Source organism: Nicotiana sylvestris, chromosome 12 (assembly GCF_000393655.2).
Source record: "Nicotiana sylvestris chromosome 12, ASM39365v2, whole genome shotgun sequence".
Lineage (NCBI taxonomy): Eukaryota > Viridiplantae > Streptophyta > Magnoliopsida > Solanales > Solanaceae > Nicotiana > Nicotiana sylvestris.
Window position 1 is genome coordinate 144,859,120 of NC_091068.1, and position 21,717 is coordinate 144,880,836.

Here is a 21,717-nt window from a genome sequence, read left to right on the forward strand (position 1 = left end):
CCTTCCTTACTAGATATTAGTCAAGTAAAAGCATGTGGGTATTTAGTTGAGTTGTCGTCGACGGTAGCACTATTCCTTTGAAAAATCGCCCTAACCAATAGTATTAGGTGGTCGCCTGGTGGGGATTAATAGGGAATATTGGACAGCTAACTTTTATGTGATTTGATCTTTGATTAGACATATTATATTGTGTTAGATTTATTTAGGATAGAAGCGGACCCAGGATTCGGCGGTCGAGGCATCATGACATTTAATATAAATTTGTCACTGCTCATAAAGATCGGAACGGGGGCCTATGCTAATATCTAACTATTTTTTAAAGACATTTGCAAGTATATATTGAGTTTTTACCGAAGTTTTCGGGTGCCGGCGACCCCTCAACCCATAATTTTTGTCCGCCTCTGTTTACGACGGTGGTGATAGAGATGGATTCACGATTTGAAGTTTAATATGGATTCTTATAATAATAACTAAATTTATAATTAATTACTTATAGATATTTCGTAAATTTCGTAATACATTAGAAGCTGGGCAAAAGCTATTGAATTCGCGTGTACTCGTAATTTATAAAGTAGAACTGCACGCTTTGGATTGTGTTTGGATTAGCTTGCCGCACCTTCGGATATTATGTTGAATTCTTAACAGCTCAATGAAGAGGTGATAGTTGGACAACTTCCCTCGTAACAATGATTAGTTGTACTCTTTCCGTTCAAAGAAAATGATAGAGCTCAAAATCTGATGATTGTGTGCATCTTATTAGCTGTGCCAGATTAAATATTTATTTACTAATATTTTCAAATAAAATTTACATGTGTAAAAGCTACATACTTTACATAAAAAGCAATAGTACTACTGGCATATTCGCGTCGAGTGGTAAAATACTTCCTCTAAAAAAAATTGTTCTTGAAGCTCAAACTCAGGTTTCATTTTATTTTACAATAATTGAGATACCGTTGCGTTTTCATTACTGTACAAAATGTATTCTTAAAATGTGTTCTGCTATGGTTTATGATAGGAGACAAAACGAAAGAAAGAAAGAAAAGTCAAAGAGAAAAGAAAAATGACAGGCGAAAAATTTATCTTTGAATTCTTTTCTTACGATGTAAGCACTTAAATAGGTAGGACATTCAAATGCTTATAAAAAGGGTCTTGCATTTTCATTTGCAGATCAGCCTCAACTTCTTCTTTCTCTTCAATTAATAAAGAGTTATTCTTTGTGTGATCATGGAGTAGGAAAAAATTACCGAACCACGTAAATCTTGTCTTGTCTTGTCTTGTATAATTTATTATTTTTCTTTTTTAAATATTTTTTCCCTTCTATTAACCCGACACACTTTCCAACAACTGGTATCAGAGCAAAAATAGTGTAATTCTGGTAGAGAAGTACGATATTGATGCAGGTACTCTTCACAAGAATAGTGTGACACTATTGATCATCATTACTAACACTATTCATTAATAGTGATAGTACTATTCACTAATAGTGATTGTTGCCTACTTTATACGGTTGTGATATTTTTCTTACATGGAATAATATTCGTCATTACTATTCATAAGCACTATTCACATAAAAAAATTGTGAAAAATGACATCGGAAGAAGGGTAAGATTGACAAGTTCAATGGCAAAGATTTTGTATTTTGAAAAATACAAATAGATGATTATTTGAACCAGAAAAAATTACACTTACCTCTGACCGAGGTAAAACTAGAGAATATGGTCAAAGTGGATTGCGATCTATTAGATTGTCAAGCTCTTGGTGTGATTCGTTTGACGCTAACATGAAATATGAAGTTTAACATCATTAATAAGAAGACCAATGCATGCCTGATGAAGGCTTTATCAAATATGTACGAGAAGCTATCTGCTTCAAATAAAGTCTATTTGATGCACCAATTGTTCAACTTAAAGATGACAGAAGGTGAATCTATTACGGAACATAATAAAGAGTTTAATATAATATTAACTCAATTGAGTTCTGTTAATATAACATTTGATGACGAAGTCATGGTATTGACATTACTTGTTGGAATTGCAATAAAAAGGGTTACTACAGTAGTCAATGTAGAGAACCAAAGAAGAAAAAGGAAGAAAATTCAGAAATAAGTCAGTGATGCACTAATTTGTTGTGCAGACAATCCAGTCGAATCTTGAATTCTGGACTCAGGTGCATCCTTTCACTTTGTATGATGCAAATAATTATTGAATAATTATAATGCTAAAAATTTTGGGAAAGTTTATCTAGCAGACGGCAAACCTCTGGACATTGTCGGGAAATGTGAAGTTCATATAAAGACTTCACAAGGCACGCTATGAAAATTGCAAAATGTCCGGCATGTTCCTGGCCTAAAGAAAAATCTGATATTTGTGGGTCGGATTGACAATGAAGGATATACAACAACATTCGGTAACATATCATTGAAGATAACCAACAAAAATTTGGTTGTGGAATGAGGCTTCAAGAAGGGAACATTGTATGCAACTACAATACAAAGAAATACTATAGCAACAGTTGATCATGGTCGTGATACAACATTGTGGCACCCCGACATATGAGTGAGAAGAGAATGAATTTGTTAGCATCCAAAAAAAAGTTGTCAAACCTAAATGTTGAATTAGGTTTGTGCGAAGATTGCAAAAGTTGTCAAACCTAAATCATGTTGAAGCTGGAACTAGTGCATACAGATGTGTGGGGACCAACTCATGTAACTTCTCTGGGAGGCTCACGCTATTATGTCACCTTCATTGATGATTCTACAAGAAATGTATGTGTTTAGTTTTTGAAAAATAAATATAATGTGTTTGTTACCTTTAAAAGATGGAAAGCTGAAGTTGAAAATCAAACAAGTCTAAAGTTAAAATGTATGAAGTTTGACAATGGAGGAGAGTCTGATAGTCGAGAGTTTAAAGCATTCTGCTCTGAAAATGGGATCAGAATGATCAAGACAGTTCCTAGAATACCGAAACAAAATGGCATTGCTGAGAGGATGAACAGAACCCTGAATGAACGAGCAGGAAGTATGAGAATACATTCTAGATTGTCGAAGTATTTTTGGGCCGAGGCTGTTAACACAACAACTTACCTCATAAATAGGGCATCCTCTGTACCGCTGAATTTTGAAATTCCTGAGGAGGTATGGACAGGAAAGAAGGTAACTCTCTCACATATGATTTTTTGTTGTTGTGTTGCTTATGTGCATGTAAACTCTAATAATAGACATAAGGTTGATCCTAAAGCCAAGAAATATTTTTTTATTGGCTATGGTGATGATAGTTTTGGTTATCGATTTTGGGATGATCAGAATAGATAGATCCTAAAATACAAGAATGTCACATTTAATGAAATGTGATGTACAAGGACAAGCTTAAAGTAGAACTAACCAGCACCAGCAAACAGACATCTGAAATAGTTGAGTTAGAAGAAATCTCAGACAATAAAGTGGCTAGAGGGATTAAAACTGATTCTAAAATTGAAGATGAAGAACTAGAAGCCAAATCTGGATCAGAACCAGAAGCCGAATCTGGATCAGAACCAAAAGCCGAATCTGGATCAGAACCAAAATCGGAACCAGAGATAGAATCAAATGCAGAACCAAATCTGGAGTCAGGACTTGAATCAAATTTGGGATAAACTACTCTTGAACCTACATTAAGGAGATCTAAAAGAGTCATGAATACTCCAGATAGGTTAACTATCTCTCTTTACTATTTACTTCTGACTGATGCTGGAGAATCAGAACATTTTGTTGAAGCAAAGCAGGTGATAGACTCTGATAAATGGAAGCTAGCCATGAAAGAAGAGATGAATTCTCTTTAAAAGAATAAAACATAGATACTTATAGAGTTACCAAATGGAAAGAAGGCATTGCAGAACAAGTGGGTGTACAGAGTCAAAGAAGAGCATGATGGTAAGAAGAGATACAAAGCACGATTATTAGTAAAAGGCTTTCAGTAGAAGGAAGGAATTGACTACACCGAGATCTTCTCTCCTGTAGTCAAATTAACTACTCTAAGGCTGGTGCTAAGTATCGTAGCTGCAGAAAATTTGCATTTGGACCAACAAGATGTTAAAACTGCTTTCTTACATGGTAACCTTGAAGAAGACATCTACATGAAGCAACCTAAAGGTTTTAAATTTTCTGGTAAAGAAAACCTTGTGTATAATTTGAAGAAGAGTTTGTATAGTTTGAAACAAGCTTCCCGAAAATGGTACAATAAATTTGATGGATTCATGCATAATAATGGTTTCTCACGATGTGAGATGGACCATTGCTGTTATATCAAAAATCTTGATGAATCCTATATCATTTTATTGTTGTGCGTTGATGATATGCTAATTGCAGAATCTAGCGTAAATGAGATCAACATGGTGAAGCAACAACTGGCGAAGGAGTTTGAAATGAAAGACTTAGGACCAACTAAGTGAATGCTTGGGATTAGTGGTAAGTAGGGATTTTGACCGCTTAGTTCTCTTTTACTTGCGTTTTAGCTAAAAAATGATTAAAGGTATCCCCGAAAACTAACGAAATGTGCTTACTTGCAGAAATATTGAGAAATAAGCCAAAGAAGTCAAAATCAACTCATAAAGGAGTCAAAAGTGAACAAGAATCAAATCTAGGAAAAAAGACTAGCAGTGCGGCCGTAGAAGGAAGATTCAGAGAGTGGTGTTTTTGCCAGCTCAGGTAATGCGGACCGCACTGAAATTGTACGGCCGCATGAGCTTAAGTGCGGCCACATCCATTATTATGCGGTCCACAAGATTGAAGATTCAGAGAGCTAGAAAGTAAAGGAGTGCGGACTGCATCACTTTTGTGCGGCCGCATAATCCTAAGTGCGACTGCACCCACTTTTATGCTGACCGCAGAAGCCTGAAGTGTCAAGCCCAAATTCCCAAGACTGTGGGCCGCACGATAATTGTGCGGCCGCAGAAGCCCATTGTGAGGACCGCACCAGAATTATGTGGCCGCACAACCTTCGCAGCGACATTTTTGTTAGATATTTTCAGCTTAGTATAAATAAAACTTTTTGTCATTTTTAGGTTAAGTATAGTTTGCAGAGGTTCACCTGGGCAATTTTCTTTACTTCTTTGAGTAATTTTGTACTAGATTGACTTCTTAACATTAGATTTTCTTTGTTTAATCAATTATTATGCATTTTATCTTAATTTCTTCTTGTATTTCTTTATTTTTCATGAGTAGCTAAATCTTTAGCTAGGGTTGTGGCTTGACCCTAGTGTGGGTACTAAATGGGTATTTAATTTTAAGGGTTGTTTGTGATTGGGTTAGTGATATTTAGCCTTGTTTATGCTTAAATTCTAGAATTAATGATTGCAAATATTGATTCATGCCTAATAGACCTAGTTTTTGATTGAGAAAGAGAGACTAGGTTTAGGAAAGCTTGGCTAACAAGGAATTGGGGTGAACTCAAGAAGTTGATAGCCCCAATTAAAGGGTCAAATCTAGAGATAGTAAGACCCGACTTGAACATATATCACTTGATTTGTGCAATACCCATTTGGGCTTGGGAAAGCCAGATTGGGCAAAATCACTCAAACTACCGAGAGGTATAGGGTGAGCAATTGCGTGTGATTGCTATATTATGATCCCAATAAATCAAACTTGCCCTATAGTTTACAATTCGATAGGTAACCACCTAGGTGGAAGTCACGATCCTAGATTCCTTTATAATTTGAAAAATACTCAATACCAAAAACATTGTCTTCTAGTTTATTAATTGCTTAGCTAAAAGTAGAAATAGAAACAACCACCAAATATGTGGAAGTGCAATCTAAGGCACATCATACATTTACTGTAGTTATATACCTAATCCCATATCTAACTCCCTGAGGAGTCGACCCCAACCTGTGTTGGGATTTATTATTGATTTAACTGCCTCACTACCTATAATTGTGGTGTGAGTTTGGGTGAGATCAATTTTTGGCGTCATTGCCGGGGAGTTAAATGGATTTAGCTATATATCTAGGTTTTTGTGTGCTTTGTCTTCTTTTCCTTTTGAGTCACTAATTTTATTTTTGAATTGATTCTAGGTATGAAAATGGCTCTAAACAACGAGCCCATTGGAAATGTTCCATTGGGGGAGGATGTGGACGATGATGCCATGGATGAGGTTCCTCTTGAACATTAAGCTAATAGATGAGCCTGCCTCACGATAATGTGCCTGCTCCTCCCCCCACACCTCCAAGATCGGCAGCCCACCGACAATTACCAAACGAGGGTTATGCAAGTGCTATAGTCCTGCTCCGCATTAGGGTGGGTAATTTCCAAATCAACAACGTGATGCTTATACTACTTGAGCAACAAGAATTCTTCACCGGGGCTCCGAGTGAAAATGCCTACAAGCTTCTCAAGGGGTTCATCGATACTTGTTGGGGGAGCAAGCAGACAAATGTTTCTAAGGACGCGCTGAGGTTGAGACTATTTCCATTTTCTCTACAGGGAAAAGCATTGGAATGGTTAGAGAGGTTGCCCAACCATTCCTTCCACACTTGGAATGAGTTGGCATAAAAGTTCATTTCCAAATTCTTCTCTCCGGGACATATGGCAACGCTTAGGGATGAAATTCTTGCTTTCAAGCAAGAACCCAATGAGACATTGCACAAGATTTGGGAAAGATATCGTACTATGGTTAAAGAGTGCCCGAACAATGATATGGCTAAGGTCATGATCCAACAGACCTTCTGCAGGGGGATCAACACAACTAATCGATGTGTGGTTAACCAACTTGCCGGGGGGAAACTTCATGAATACGCCATATGCCGAAGCTTGTGAAATTCTTAATGAGATGGCGGATACCTCTTCAGCATGGCAAAGTAGAGCCAATATTCCACAAGGTGACCCTAATGTTATTCATCTACACAAAGCGCTACATGATCATGGTAAAGATATTGCCGAGTTGACAACTACCATGAACCAATTGGCCAAAGCTCAGCTTCAACAAGTTCAAGGGGCAAAACAAGTGCATGCAATGGAATGTGTGAATATGATGGTAAACAAAAGACGAAAACAAGGTCAACAAATGCAAAGCCGTTCGGAACAATTTATGCAAAATGATAGTGGTTATGATCAAGGTGATCCATTCAATGAGCAAGACGAAGAAGTTCAATATGTCAACAATTATCAAGGTCAAAGAAATAATGCTCAAGGGAAAAATCAACAATAATGGAGGTCACAAGGGAACCAAGGTAATTGGAACAACCAAAACCACCAAGGCAACTGAATTGGTGGCAATCCTAATCAAGGCAATTGGGGTGGAAATAACCAAGGAGGGTGGAACAACAACAACAATCGGGGGTTGGGTTTTCAAAGGCCCCCGATGTTCCAACAACTGAGCCCGAGCTCTTCTTCCAATGAGTAAGTAGAATTGAAAACATGTTTAAACAATTGATAGAGAAGAATGCCGATTCTGATGCTCAATTAGCCTCGCACAACACTTCTATTTGGATTTTAGAGGTTCAATTAGGCCAAATCTCACAAGCGTCCTCCTAAATGGGCACTATCTAGTGATACGGTGGTGAACCCGAAGGTTGAGAATAATACGGGACATGCTATGGCCATGACTACTAGAAGTGGAAAAGGTGGAGATGCAACCACCTCATGTCAAAAAAGGATTGTGGATGAAGATGTTGTGGTTCAAGAAGATGAAATCCCAAGCAATGTGGTTCAAGCTAATGAAGAAGTGAGAATTGATATAGATGAAAGTGTGGAGGAGATGCAAGAAGAGATGAACCCGTCTAGGGAACACATGATTGACATGCTGGAAACGGTAGTGTCAAAGGCTAAGGCACCAATGCCAAGGCCCCCTCCTCCATACCCTTAAAGGCTTGCAAAGAAAAAAAGTGAGAACCAATTCAAAAAGTTTATCGATATAATGAAGAGTTTGTCCATAAATGTACCATTGGTTGAGGCATTGGAACAAATGTTGGGATATACAAAATTCACGAAAGATTTGGTAACCAAGAAAAGATCAATGAATTGTGAGACCATCAAGATGACTCATCAAGTGAGTGCTATTGTGCACTCAATGGCTCCGAAATTGGAAGATCCGGGCGCTTTCACAATCCTTTGCACTATTAGGAGCGCCAATTTTGCCAAAGCATTATGTGATCTCGGGGCAAGTATCTACTTGATGCCCTACTCAGTGTTCAAAACTTTGGGAATTGGGCAACCAAGACCCACATTCATGATGTTGTAATTGGCGGATTGAATAATGAAGAGGCCTTTGGGTATTATTGATGACGTATTGGTTAGAGTTGACAAGTTCACCCTCCTAGCGAATTTTGTGATCTTAGATTGTGAAATGGACTATGAGGTGCCTATCATTTTGGGTAGACCTTTCCTTGCTATGGGGAAGACTCTTGTTAATGTGGAAACCGGTGAGATCACTTTCCGGGTGGGTGAAAAAAAGGTGGTCTTCCATGTGTGCAAATCAATAAGACAACCGAATAGTAATGAAGTTTGTTCGTTTGTAGATTTAGTGACCTACGTGATAGTTGATGATGTAGTACAACAATGAATGTTGAGAACAAATTGGAAGTCATTTTGCTCAACCTAGATGATTGGGAGGAGAGTGATGGCTATGTGGAGTGTGTAAACGCATTGCAAGGCATGAGGTCGTACACTTATGAGCCCCGAAAGCTATCTTTAGATTTTGAAAACCGGAAGACTCATCCAACAAAGACCTCAATCGAGGAGCCTCCTACCTTGGAGTTAAAGCTATTGCCCTCGCATCTCAAGTATGAATTCCTTGGCCCTTCTTCTACTTTATCGATTATCCTTTCTTCTTGCTTAACTGGCATGCAGGTAGAGTCCACATTGGAGGTGCTACAAAGGAGGAAAAGAGCAATCAGATGGACTTTGGCGGATATCCGGGGCATAAGTCCCCCCCTTTTGCATGCACAAGATTATTTTGGAGGAGGGTGCCAAACCCCCCATTGAACATCAAAGAAGGCTTAATGAAAGCATGCAAGAGGTGGTAAAGAAGGAGATAATCAAGTGGTTAGATGCAGGGGTTGTTTACCCCATTTCCAATAGCTCGTGGACCTCTCCAATGTAATGTGTCCCAAAGAAAGGGGCATGACTGTGGTAACAAATGACAAGAATGATTGATCCCAACAAGAACCGCTACCAGGTGGAGAGTGTGCATGGACTATAGGAAACTCAAAAAAGTCACCCGGAAAGATCATTTTCCACTTCCATTTCTTGAACAAATGCTTGATAGGTTGGCCGGACGTGCTTTTTATTGCTTCCTTGATGGATACTCTGGCTATAATCAAATTCTTATTGCTTCCGAGGACCAAGAGAAGACCACTTTCACATGTCCTTATAGTACTTTCTCATTTTCAAGGACGCCTTTTGGGTTGTGTAATGCACCAGCGACTTTTCTACAGTGTATTATGGCTATTTTCACCAACATGGTGGTGGACATTCTTGAGGTCTTTATGGATGATTTTTCTGTGGTTGGGAATTCGTTTGAAGATTGTTTGAACAATTTGGACAGGGAATTGGCAAGATGTGAGGAGATAAATTTGGTGTTGAATTGGGAGAAGTGTCACTTCTTGGTTGAGGAAGGCATTGTCATCGGCCATAAAATTTCAAAACATGGTATTGAGATTGACCAAGCTAAGATTAAGGTTATCTCCAAACTCCCTCCTCCTACATCTGTGAAGGGAGTGAGGAGCTTCTTGGGTCATGCGGGTTTCTATCGCCGATTCATCAAGGACTTTTCCAAGGTGGTGAACCCATTGTGCAAACTTTTGGAAAAGGATTCCAAGTTCCATTTCAATGAAGATTATATGAAGGCATTCGAGTTGCTTAAGTTCAAGTTGACTACTACTCTTATTATCACCGCACCGGATTGAAGCTTGCCTTTTGAGCTCATGTGATGCTAGTGATGTTGCGGTTGGAGCGGTGTTGGGGCAAAGAATCAACAAAATCTTTCATCCGGTCTACTATGCTAGCAAGACCATGAATGATGCTCAAGTCAACTACACAGTAACCGAAAAGGAATTTCTCGCTATTATTTTTGCCATGGAGAAGTTCCAGCCGTATTTGATGGATACTAAGGTCATTGTTCACACTGACCATGCGGCGCTTCGGTATTTGATGAGTAAGAAATATTCTAAGGCAAGGTTGATGCGGTGGGTGCTTCTTTTGCAAGAGTTTGGTTTAGAAATTCAAGACCGCAAGGGTAGTGAGAATCAAGTGGCAGACCACTTGTCCTGATTGGAGGAGGAGGGGAGGCCAAATGATGGCTTTGAGATCAATGATTACTTTCTCGATGAGAAATTGTTAGCCATTTCAATGTCTGGGATGCCATGGTTCGCCGATCTAGCCAATTATCTTGTGAGCGACATTGTACTGAATGAGTTCTATTCAAACCAAAGGAAGAATCTCAAACGAGATGACATGGATTATTATTGGGATGAGCCGTATCTTTTCCGGATATGTACCGATGGTGTGATCCGGCAATGTGTGCCGGAAGAAGAACAAATATGAATTCTTGAAGCTTTCCACTCTTCACCGTATGGTGGTCATCATGGTGGATCTAGAACGGCTACAAAGGTTTTGACTTGTGGATTCTATTGGCCTACCCTCTACAAGGACGCTAGTAAACTTGCCAAGTGTTGTGATGAATGCCAAAGGGCCGGTGGGATTTCTAAGAAGAATGAGATGCCCCTTACCACCATTCTAGAGATTGGTATCTTTGATGTTTGGGGTATTGATTTCATGAGACCGTTCGTGAGCTCTTGTGGGAACACTTACATTTTGTAGTTGTGGACTATGTGTCAAAATGGGTTGAAGTCGTGGATTTACCCAATAACGAAGCTCGAAGTGTGGTGTCTTTCTTGAAAAAGAACATCTTCACAAGGTTTGGTACTCCGCGGGCCATTATTAGTAATAGGGGTTCACATTTTTGCAATCGAGCTTTTGATACCTTGATCACAAAGTATGGTGTCACTCATAAACTCTCAACCCCCTACCATCCTCAAGCAAGCAGACATGTTGAAGTCTCCAACTGGGAGATCAAGAGTATTTTGTCAAAGACTGTGAATGCCAACCGAACAGATTGGTCAAGAAAACTTGATGATGCTCTTAGGGCTTATAGGACGGCCTACAAGACGCCGATTAGGATGTCTCCATATTTATTGGTGTTTGGGAAGGCTTGTCATATTTTGGTAGAAATTGAGCATAAGGCCATGTGGACTTTGAAAAAATTTAACCTTGAGTGGGATGTCGCTGCAAATCTAAGAGTGGCACATTTGAATGAGCTTGATGAATTCCGGTATCATGCCTGTACAAGTTCGTCCCTTTACAAGGAGAAGATGAAGTACATCTATGACAAGTACATCCATAACAATGAGTTCAAAGAAGGTGATCTTGTTCTATTGTTCAATTCCTGGTTAAGAATTTTTTCGGGCAAGTTGAAATCAAAATAGAGTGGACCCTTTGAAGTGGTGAATGTAACCCCCTTTGGTGCTCTAGATTTGAAAAAGAAGAACGATGAGGTTTTCAGAGTCAATGGGCACCGGGTTAAACATTATCTTGGCAAGGTTGATGATGGCCACATTGTGGCGGTTCTTCATTTCAAGTGGTTGGTAATCTGTGTCGTACTGCGACGTTAAATCTGGTGCTTATTGGGAGGCAACCCATGTGTCTTTTTCTTTCATTTGTTTTTCTTCTTTAGATTAAATAGGCTTTGTTTTGTGCTAACCAGTTTTAAAGTGTGTGCATGAATGGGTGTGCATTGCAGGGGCTGTGCATGAAAATTTTGGCTAAGTGTCAAAGTGCATGGTCTCTGAAGTTGGCCTGTCAAAAATGCTTAAGGAATTGCGGTCGCACACATTTTTGTGCGGTCCGCACTGATACTACAGCCACACTCATTTTTGTGCGGTCCACAGTAGGATTTCTCACAAAGGCGAGTAAGGAGTGCAGATCGCATCAAAATTATGCGGCCACACTCAGGTAAAAATAGTGGGTCCCACGAGTAAAAGTATAAATAGGGCTTCTTGCATTTTTTTAAAAACTTTTCGATCTTTCGAGCCCTAAAGTCAAGCTTGCACAGTAAATTTCCCATTTGCTCTCAAATTGTTCCCTCATTTCCTTACCTGCATCTTCATTACTGGTATGTTACTTTCTTCATTAGATTCTTCATCTTTTGTTTGCTTTTATTTTTGATTTAGGGTTAATCACATGCCTAAAAATGTCAATGCTTAGTTGTTTTTGCTTAGAATCTTGTGGGTAGCATCTTGAACAATAATTGGGATCTGGGTAACTAGCTAATAATGTTTGATTGCTAAAACTATGATGATTGAGAGAAAATATTCATAAACCTTAGGCTAGTGCCCGTAGAATTTGCATTATGCGGCTGCCCACATTTTTGTGCGGTCCGCAGTAGAGGTTGAACGGCTACACTCACTTTTGTGCGGTCCGCAACCCTCAGAGTTAGGAAAATTTTGTGCTTGACTTGTGCGGCCGCAATCAGAATTGTGCGGTCCACAATGGACTTATGCGGCCGCACTCATTTTGTGCGGTCCGCAGTGATGAAACTTCAGAGACCCCAGTAGTTTGAATCTGGGGCTTTGCGGCCGTACTCATTTTTGTGCGGTCTGCAATGGGCAGTCTGCGGCTGAACTCACTTTTGTGCAGTTCATACTGCCCCTTCTGAGAATATTTTTCTGCAACTTCCAATTAAGTTTATGCATACATTACGAGCTTCAATTGTAACTGATTTCTGGTTCTTATGTGTTGCAGACAATGGTTCAATTGTAACTGAACTCACTTTTGTGCAGTTCTTATGTGTTGGAAGAGGGCAGCCAAGACTCTGAGCCCTCTTCCTCAAATGCTCCCCTGCTCCAATAAACTTAGATGATAATGATGATGTTCCAGATGATGGGAGAGGGGGCGATACTGCAGTGCCAGGGTTGGAAAGATCAATGAGGCCAGAGATATGGGAGGACAAATTTGTTAGTGCCAATGCCTTCGTGAAGTTTAGGGAATGGTGGCCACAGAGGTCGCTCACTCTTGAGCGATAGTTCTTAATGACAGACCTGCACAAGCACAACCCCAATGTTCTTAGGCAATTCCAGGAGTGGAAAGGATGGAAATGGTTCACCAACAAAGTCCTAGATGAAAATGAGTACCTGGTCAAGGAATTCTACGCAAATGTTGCTCACATCAAACTGGGAACGAAGGTGACAAAAGTGCGGAATCTGAAAATCTACATTGACTCCTGTGCACTGAACACATATGTGGGGTTTGAAGAAATGGAGGCAGTGCAATATTTGGAGAAACTAGCTATGGGTGATGTAGCTCGCCCATGGCTAGCTGAGATTCTGACAATCCCAGGGTCAACACCTCTGTGGCTCACAACAGGGGTTCCAATTGTCCGAACCACCCTAAACTTTGAAGCAAAAGGGTGGAAAATGTTCGTTTGCAGCCGCATTGACTCATGCCTCATTGAAAACATGCTTCCACTTCCTCGTGCAGTTTTGGTGGCCTCGATTATGGCTGGGTATCCGATAAATATTGGTGTCATCATGTCCACAACATCACTCTAGTTGTCCAGAAGGGTGAAAGATCCTATCCATACCCAAATTTCCTCACTGAGTACTTCAAGGATCAAGTGGTGGAGTTGAAGCATTATGATACAAATATGAAGGCCAAGTAGCCTTTCTCCTGGTACCACCTTTAGAGAGATGACAACCCTAAATTCGAGGGTAAAGCTACTACCTCTGCTGGCCAGTCTGAGGAGCCAGCAGTAGTAGTTACTGATTCAGCTGTCGAACCTTTCACAGCAACTAATACTTCCATTAGGACAGTAGCCATGCCACCTTCATCCTCCAGAACACCTGCTTCTGCTAGATTGGTAGTGCCACTACCAGGTAGGAGTGTGCATGCGATTTATCGATTCGATTTTGACCCTTATCGATAATTACTTATCAATTATCGATTTGTACATATGCTTATCATTATCGTTTCAATAAGGTTTCGATTTTTTCTATTTCGATTTATCGATTTTTGGGGCTTATCGATTCGGTTATCGATTACACCAATAAGAAAATTTGTGGGATTCCACAGAAAGTATATCGCTATAACTACCCAACAACCACCGCACTGTTAACTACCACCACAACCTCCTCGGCACAGCCACGCAGCACCGGTTCAAGTCATTCATACAAGAATACAGCAAAGAGTATACTACATGCGAGGAGTATATACACCGTCTCGAGATTTTTCCTAAGCATCTCTTAAAGGCATCTGAACATCACGCTTTGGATCCTACAACTCTTCATGGAGTTACTCAGTTCTCTAATTTAACTGCAGAGGAATTTGAGAGGATGTATATGTGTGTTAAAGGTGTTGGCCGAAGGACTTCCTTGTTGGGGCAAGGACACGCGCTGCCGCTGGAAGTGAAGGGGTTGCCGGAGAGTTTTGATGAGAATAAGGGTATATTTGTCTTTTTAGTATATCTTATCGGTTTATCGATAAACCGATAACCGAAGAGGACAAAATCGAAATCGAAATCGAAATCGATAACTCAATAAGGAAAATTTCGAAATTAAAATCGAAATCGATAAATCGTTAAATCGATATCGATAAATCGATAACAAATAATCGATTCGATTTATTGATAAACCGATTCGAATGCACACCCCTACTACCAGTTCCAGCTTCCTCTACTTACCCTCAGACTGCGCTGCGAGTCTTCCAAACATTGGGAAGTCTCAACAACTGGATGCAGGCAGCTACTACAAAGTTGACTGATATATCTAGTGCTGTTGTAGCACAGTCCTCAGCCCCAGCTGCCCTAGCTGAGCCACAGGTACCTCCGTTAGTGGAGGAAACATTGAAGAAGATTATGACCGACCAGAAGACTATCATGGCTAAGGTGGTGGCACAAGGGAAAGCTATTAAGGATTTGGGCGAACATGTGAAGAAGATGCGGAAGTCTTAGGCATCAAAGAAGTCGGTGCACAAGCTGAGAAAGGAGATTGAGAAGATTACATTTGCTGGTGATTTACCATTGGACTTGCTCATGGAGTCAGCACCCCCAGCGGCACAGGCACTACTAGCAGCACAGACAACACCAGAGGCAGTAGCTGGCCAGTCTGAGGAGCCGGTTTCCATTTCCCACACTGCTGAGGAGATGATCCAGATGCTCAACAACCTAGTTGTCCCTAAGCCTAGAGATGATGAGATACAGGTTGAGGCTGAGGTTGCTGATGATCCTATGCAGACTGAGACCACATAGGGAGTTCTCTTAACTCTTTACCCTTTCCTTGTTCTTCTTTTTTGTTAAGCATTAGAGACGATGCTTATTTTTATTTGGGGGGGGGGGGAGGTGGTCTATATTGATTATTTGACATTTGGGTTGTAATAACTCTGACACTATTTTTCTTTCATCTTTATTTTCCTTTGGTATGTGTATATTATCTCCATTTGATATAAATATTCATTTCCTTTATGTATATATTCTTCTCCCTTATGTATATATTCGTTTGACTGTGGGTTGTATATTTATTTATCTCGCTTTCTGTAGTTTATTTTATAGTTTCCTTAGTTCATTTTTCCTTAGTAGTATAACTTCTTATTTACTTTAGTAGCTTCTTTTTATGTTTTGAGTGAATAATAAGCCTTTGGTTTTCTTAATGCCACAGTTCTTTCCAAAGGTGGATTATGTGTGAACCGGGTGGCTCTTCCCAACGATGGATAACGTAACAACCTTCTTAAGGGATTGAATCAGTTTTCTTTTATGTTTGTTAAATGTAGTAGTAATAAATAAAAGGGGTCTCAAGCATGTTTCACTTGGTACCAATACATTACCTATGATCGTATGGTTGAAAACAAGTTGTTGGCAGAAAATAGCTCTAGTTGTGACTCTTTTGACTCTTGTGTTGACTTAAGTAGTCATCGAGTGGTTCAAATCGAGCCATTTGTGATTCTCAATCTTAGCTAGGGTTGTTGTGGGCCCTCGACTCTATTCTCTTTAGCAATCCAAAAGCGTGAGAGGTGAGATGTTTAGTTACAAGTCTAAGTACCTGTGCTAATGGTCTAGAACTTGCCTCAAATGTTTGTCTAGGCGAAATTCTAAGCGTAGCTTGTCTTGAGAAATGATCGTAGGCTCTCCTTTATCCAAATTGAAATTTGAAATCTTCTATATCCTAATAATGTGATATCCCTAGTCAACATCTTTAAGTCGAAGCCCTTTTTATTTCAATAACTATATTACAAGCCTTCATCCATTTTGTAATGACCTTCTCTTGGCACCCGATCTTTCCTTAGCATTCTAGACAAATAATTGGCAAAAACATAAGTTTGGTGGAGAGAAGAGGAGTTTGAAAGTGATGAAAGTTACAAAGAAGAGATAGAAATGAAGAAAAGGGAAGGCAAAGAAAAGAAAGAAAGAACAAAAAGAAAAATGCCAAAAAGAAAGTGAATAAAGTAAAGAGTTGAACGGAATTCAAAAGAAAATAAGGAGGAAAGGCTGAAGTAAATAGAAAAGGAGAAAAATGAATATTATGATCAAGAAAGAGTGACATTACGTCTCTTTAGTTCCCCCGAGGAAGAAGAAAATGACTCAAAAATTCGAGAAAGTATGAGCCGAAAAGAGAAAATGGAGTGCTTAGGGAAAGATGAAACCATTATATTCCAACTAGTCCTACCTTGGTCCAAAAGCGTTCATTACATCCCGCAAAAGCCCTACATGATTTCAAGTTGAGTGAGCTTACATTAGTGGTGATTTACATAAGGGGCAAGCCTATGGTACTCAAAGCCGGACTTCTGACATTCTTTTGAGAGAGATGAGCGAACTTTTCACAATTCTTGCCTTGAGTGTTACATTCTAAAGTGAGATTTGCAAATGGAGAGTAGAGGAGGAGGAGTTTGGGATCTACAATGACCTAGATGAAAGAGCGATCTTCCTTGATGAATAGAGTCAACTCTTGGTGCTCTAGTGTCACGCTAGAACTATTGTACTCAAAAAATCAATCATTGCGTTGTTGATAATTCATATGTGTTGTGGATAATTGTTGGTCCCAATTGATGTGTAATTGATTCACCTTAGGCTAGCTGAAGTATCCCCTTTTCTAGTGGAGGTGAGAATTGCCTTATTTGCTTGAGAACAAGCAAAAGCTTAAGTTTGGGGGAGTTGATAAGTAGTGATTTTGACCGCTTAGTTGCTCTCTTTTACTTGCGTTTTAGCTCAAAAATGTTTAAAGGTATTCCCAGAAACTAACGAAATGCGCTTAATTGCAGGAATATTGGAAAATGAGCCAAAGAAGTTAAAATTAACTTATAAAAGAGTCAAAAGTGAACAAGAACTAAAACTGGGCAAAAAGGCTAGCAGTGCAGACCGTACAATTCTAGTGCGGCCGCAGAAGGAAAATCCAAAGAGTGGTGTTTTTGCCAGCTCAGGGAATGCGGACCACACTGAAATTGTGCGGCCGCATCCATTTTTATGCGGTCCGCAGGATTGATGATTCAGAGAGCAAGAAAGTAAAGGAGTGCGGACCGCGTCACTGTTGTGCGGCCGCATAATCCTAAGTGCGGCTGCACCCACTTTTATGCGGACTGCAGAAGCCTGAAGTGCCAAGTCCAAATTCCCAAGACTGCGAACCGAACGATAATTGTGGGGCCGCAGAAGCCCATTATGCGGACCGCACCAGAACTATGTGGTCGCACAACCCTCGCAGGAGCATTTTTGTCATATATTTTTAGCTTAGTATAAATAGAACTTTTTGTCGTTTTTAGGTTAAGTTTAGTTTGCAGAGGTGCACCTGAGCCGTTTTCTTTACTTCTTTGAATAATTTTGTACTAGATTGACTTCTTAACATTAGATTTTATTTGTTTCATTAATTATTATGCATTTTATCTTAATTTCTTCTTGTATTTCTTTATTTTTCATGAGTAGCTAAATCTTTAGCTAGGGTTGTGGCTCAATCCTAGTGTGGGTACTTAATGGGTATTAATTTTAGGGCTTGTTTGTGATTGAATTAGTGATATTTAGCCTTGTTTATGCTTAAATTTTAGAATTAATGGTTGCAAACATTGATTCATGCCTAATTGACCTAGTCTTTGCTTGAGAAAGAGAGACTAGGTTTAGGAAAGCTTGGCTAACAAGGAATTGGGTGAACTCAAGAAGTTGATATCCCCAATTAAAGGGTCAAATCTAGAGATAGTAAGACCCGACTTAAGCATATATCACTTGATTTGTGCAATACCCATTTGGGCTTGAGAAAGCCAAATTGGGCAAAATCACTCAAACTACCGAGAGGTATAGAGCGAGCAATTGTATGTGATTGCTATATTACGACCCTGATAAATCAAACTTGCCCTATTATTTATAATTCGTTAGGTAGCCACCTAGGTGGAAGTCACGACCCTAGATTCCTTTATCATTTGAAAAAAACTTAATACCAAAAATATTGTCTTCTAGTTTATTAATTGCAATCATTAGCTAAAAGTAGAAATAGAAACAACCACCAAATATGTGGAAGTGCAATCTAAGACACAACATACATTTACTCCAGTTATATACCTGATCACATATCTAACTCCCTGAGGCATCGACCCCGACCTGTGTTGGGATTATTATTGCTTCGACCGCCTCACTACCTATAATTGTGGTGTGAGTTTGGGCGATATCAATGAGCATTGACAGAAGCAGGTCTGAAGGAACCTTAAAATTATCTCAAGAAAAGTACATACAGAAGGTACTAAGTAGGTTCAGACTTCATGATGCAAAGACCAGAAGCACTCCACTGGGAAGCCATCTTAATCTGCCAAAGAACCAATCACCTAAGACAGATGAAGAAAGGAAGTACATGTCCAAAGTTCCATATGCTTCAGCAGTAGGAAGTTTAATGTATGCCATAGTTTGCACTAGACTTGACATAGCCCATGCAATTAGAGTTGTCAGTAGATACATGTCAGATCTAGGAAAGGAGTATTGGGAAGGTGTAAAATGGATATTGCGATATCACAAAGGCGCCTCAGGTATGACACTTTGTTTTAAAAGGAACAATATTATCTTACAATGTTTTGCTGATGCAAATTTAGGCGGCGATCTGGATAGTCAAAAACATACTACAGGCTACGTGTTCACCTTGGATGGTTCTGCTGTTAGCTGGATGCCCAGACTTCAGAAAAGTGTTGCTATATCTACCACTGAAGCAGAGTACATAGCAATCTTAGAAGCTGGAAAAGAGATGATTTGGCTCAAGAATTTTCTTAAAGAACTAGGTAAAGAGCAGGACAATTGTGAGCTTTTCAGCAATAGTCAGAGTGCAATTCATCTTGCCAAGAATCCAGTATTTCATGCAAGATCAAAGCACATCCAATTGAGGTATCATCATATGTGAGAGTTGATAAGTGAAAGAACTATTTCCATGCAAAAGATACCAGGATCAAGAAACCTGTCAGACATGTTGACTAACGTTGTCGGTGTTGACAAACTGAGGTTGTGCACTGCCTCAATTAGCCTTCAAGACTGATAGCGTGAAGGCGCCACCAGAGAATAGCAAATCTTTTTTTTTTAAAATTTCTTTCTTGATGTAACATAGGTTTGAGGGGGAGATTGATAGGAGCAAACCTGTTGTTGTATGTGAAAGAAAGAAAAGTAGACAGAACAAAAGAAAGAAAAGTCAAAGATACGAAAAATGATAGGAGGAAGAATTCATCTTTGAATTCTTTTCTTATGGCGTAAGTACTTACGTCGGCAGGGCATTCAAATGCCCATAAAAGGGGTATGTATTTTCATTTGCAGATCATCCCTTAACTTCTTCTTTCTCTTCAATTAATAATGAACTATTCTTTGTGTGACAATGGAGTAGGCAAAAATTGCCGAACTACGTAAATCTTGTCTTGTGCAATATATTATTTTTCTTTTAAATATTTTTTTCCCTTCGATTAGCCTAACACGCTTCTCAACAATAAGTGATCCATTTAACTGACCCTCCCAAACCTATATAGCTGCAAATATTTTTTTTCCATCAAGGGAGTGTGTTATCCCCACTGTAGAGATGTATGTCACTGGGAAATTTTTCTAATTTCTAATCTTTTATTACATATTGAAGTCAAAAAGCTGCCAGAAATCATATGAAGCTAAAAATAGAAGGTTCTTACACATTGAACTAATAGTCACTTCCAGAAATAGTAGGAGATTTTGCTGCTAAATTGATTTGAATACAACTAAGTGTGTCAGGAAGTCAAGTGAGCCTTAAAGCAACGGATGAAGTTGTTTCGACTTGTACGGGTTCGAGCTATGGAAGCAAAAACTAATGTTTGTATTAGGATAGACTGTTTCCATAACACTCTTTGGAGCGCGACTTTTTCCCGAAAATACTGCGTGAATGTGGGAAGCTTTGTGCATCGGATTGCACCAGTGCACAAAGTAGGAGGTTTTACTGCTGATTTGAATACACTTAAGTTGGTTGATTTATTACAGAGATGAAATTAGGATTTGAATTTGTGGGTTTAAAATTTTAGTCTTTTTAAATTATTGCCGTCAGGCTAGCTCCGTGGTTGAAGTGTGTTAACCACCATAGTACCTATAGTCTGGGTATTTCAGTTTACTTCAGTTCGCTAAAATAAATGTAAGTATAGGTGGATTTCTATTACTATTATCTTAGAGCTCGGTGCCTGGAATGTTTACTGCAAAGAAAATTAAATATGGAACATGAGTTAATTTTAGAGTCGTTAGACTGCTTGGACGTCAAATAATTAATGTCAAATCATTCTGCTTATTTTAAACCATAATTTTAGACTAAATAGAAAATTAAAGCTTAGCAATCGGTAAATGGAACGCTCAAAGGGAAAGGATGTGGTGCAATGAATGAGACTGCTCTTCCCTTAACTAGAGATCTCGAGTTCGAGCCCTGGGTATGAAAAAATCCTTGGTAGGGAGCGCTTCCCCCGAATGGAGCCTTATGCGGCGCGAATCCGAATATAGTCGGGCTCCAATACGGATACTGGATACCGGGTGGGAAACCCCAAAAAAAAATTCGGTAAATGGAGGGGAATATAAGTGCAGCCGTTCTCTGTTGTATCTGCCAATGAAGTAAGTGTTGACTCGTATTCAGTATTTCTGAGTATACAATACAGAGTGAAACTGGAAATACAGCTAAGTTTGAAGTGGAACAAATTAAATAGATCCTTAACGTGGTCCACCTCTTCCCCGTACTCCGCGCATAGTAAAAGCTTAGTACACTGTGCTGTCCCTCTTTCGAAATTCTTTTTTGCTGCTAAAGTTATGCAACAAAATAATAACATAACGAAAGTGCATCGGCCATCGACAATGTAAAAAATATTTACACAATCAATTTAATTATAAGATAATTGCATGTAAAACTTTATGATAAAATATTAATTTAATAACCTTATAAAGAATAATTGACCTGCTATCATAAGTTAAATTATATTATTAGTATTACAAAATCTTTATGCTACAGATGTATATATAACTTAAATACTAAAGGAAATCATTGGTCCATTATCCAATCACTTAAAACATCCTTGCTAGCTTATTGGCTTATTCTACTTTCTAGGAAACTAAGAAAATAAAACTATTAACAAAAAATGAATCTATATTCTACAACCGTTGATCTCCATTAAAATTCCCTCCATCATTTCTAGCCGTTGATCTATTTACATTGACTTTCTCGTCTGATCTTTCATTTCAAATAAATCTAAGGGAATAACTT

The 21,717-nt window shown here is 39.1% G+C and overlaps 1 protein-coding gene across 1 annotated transcript; it reads left to right on the top strand.

Annotated features, from left to right (window-relative positions):
- Positions 1 to 7,886: 7,886 nt before the first annotated feature.
- LOC138883884 (uncharacterized) lies at positions 7,887 to 8,531 on the top strand. The gene is made up of 2 exons (XM_070164601.1): positions 7,887 to 8,129; positions 8,232 to 8,531. Exons 1-2 carry the CDS (start codon positions 7,887 to 7,889, stop codon positions 8,529 to 8,531), a joined length of 543 nt encoding a protein of 180 aa, XP_070020702.1.
- Positions 8,532 to 21,717: the final 13,186 nt, after the last annotated feature.

Bases quoted from the DNA above. Each gene is read 5' to 3' on its own strand.
- LOC138883884 (XM_070164601.1), top strand. From the start codon at position 7,887: ATGAAGAGTTTGTCCATAAATGTACCATTGGTTGAGGCATTGGAACAA. The intron at 8,130-8,231 runs GCAAGTATCTAC...TGAATAATGAAG, and splicing joins AAGCATTATGTGATCTCGGG to AGGCCTTTGGGTATTATTGA.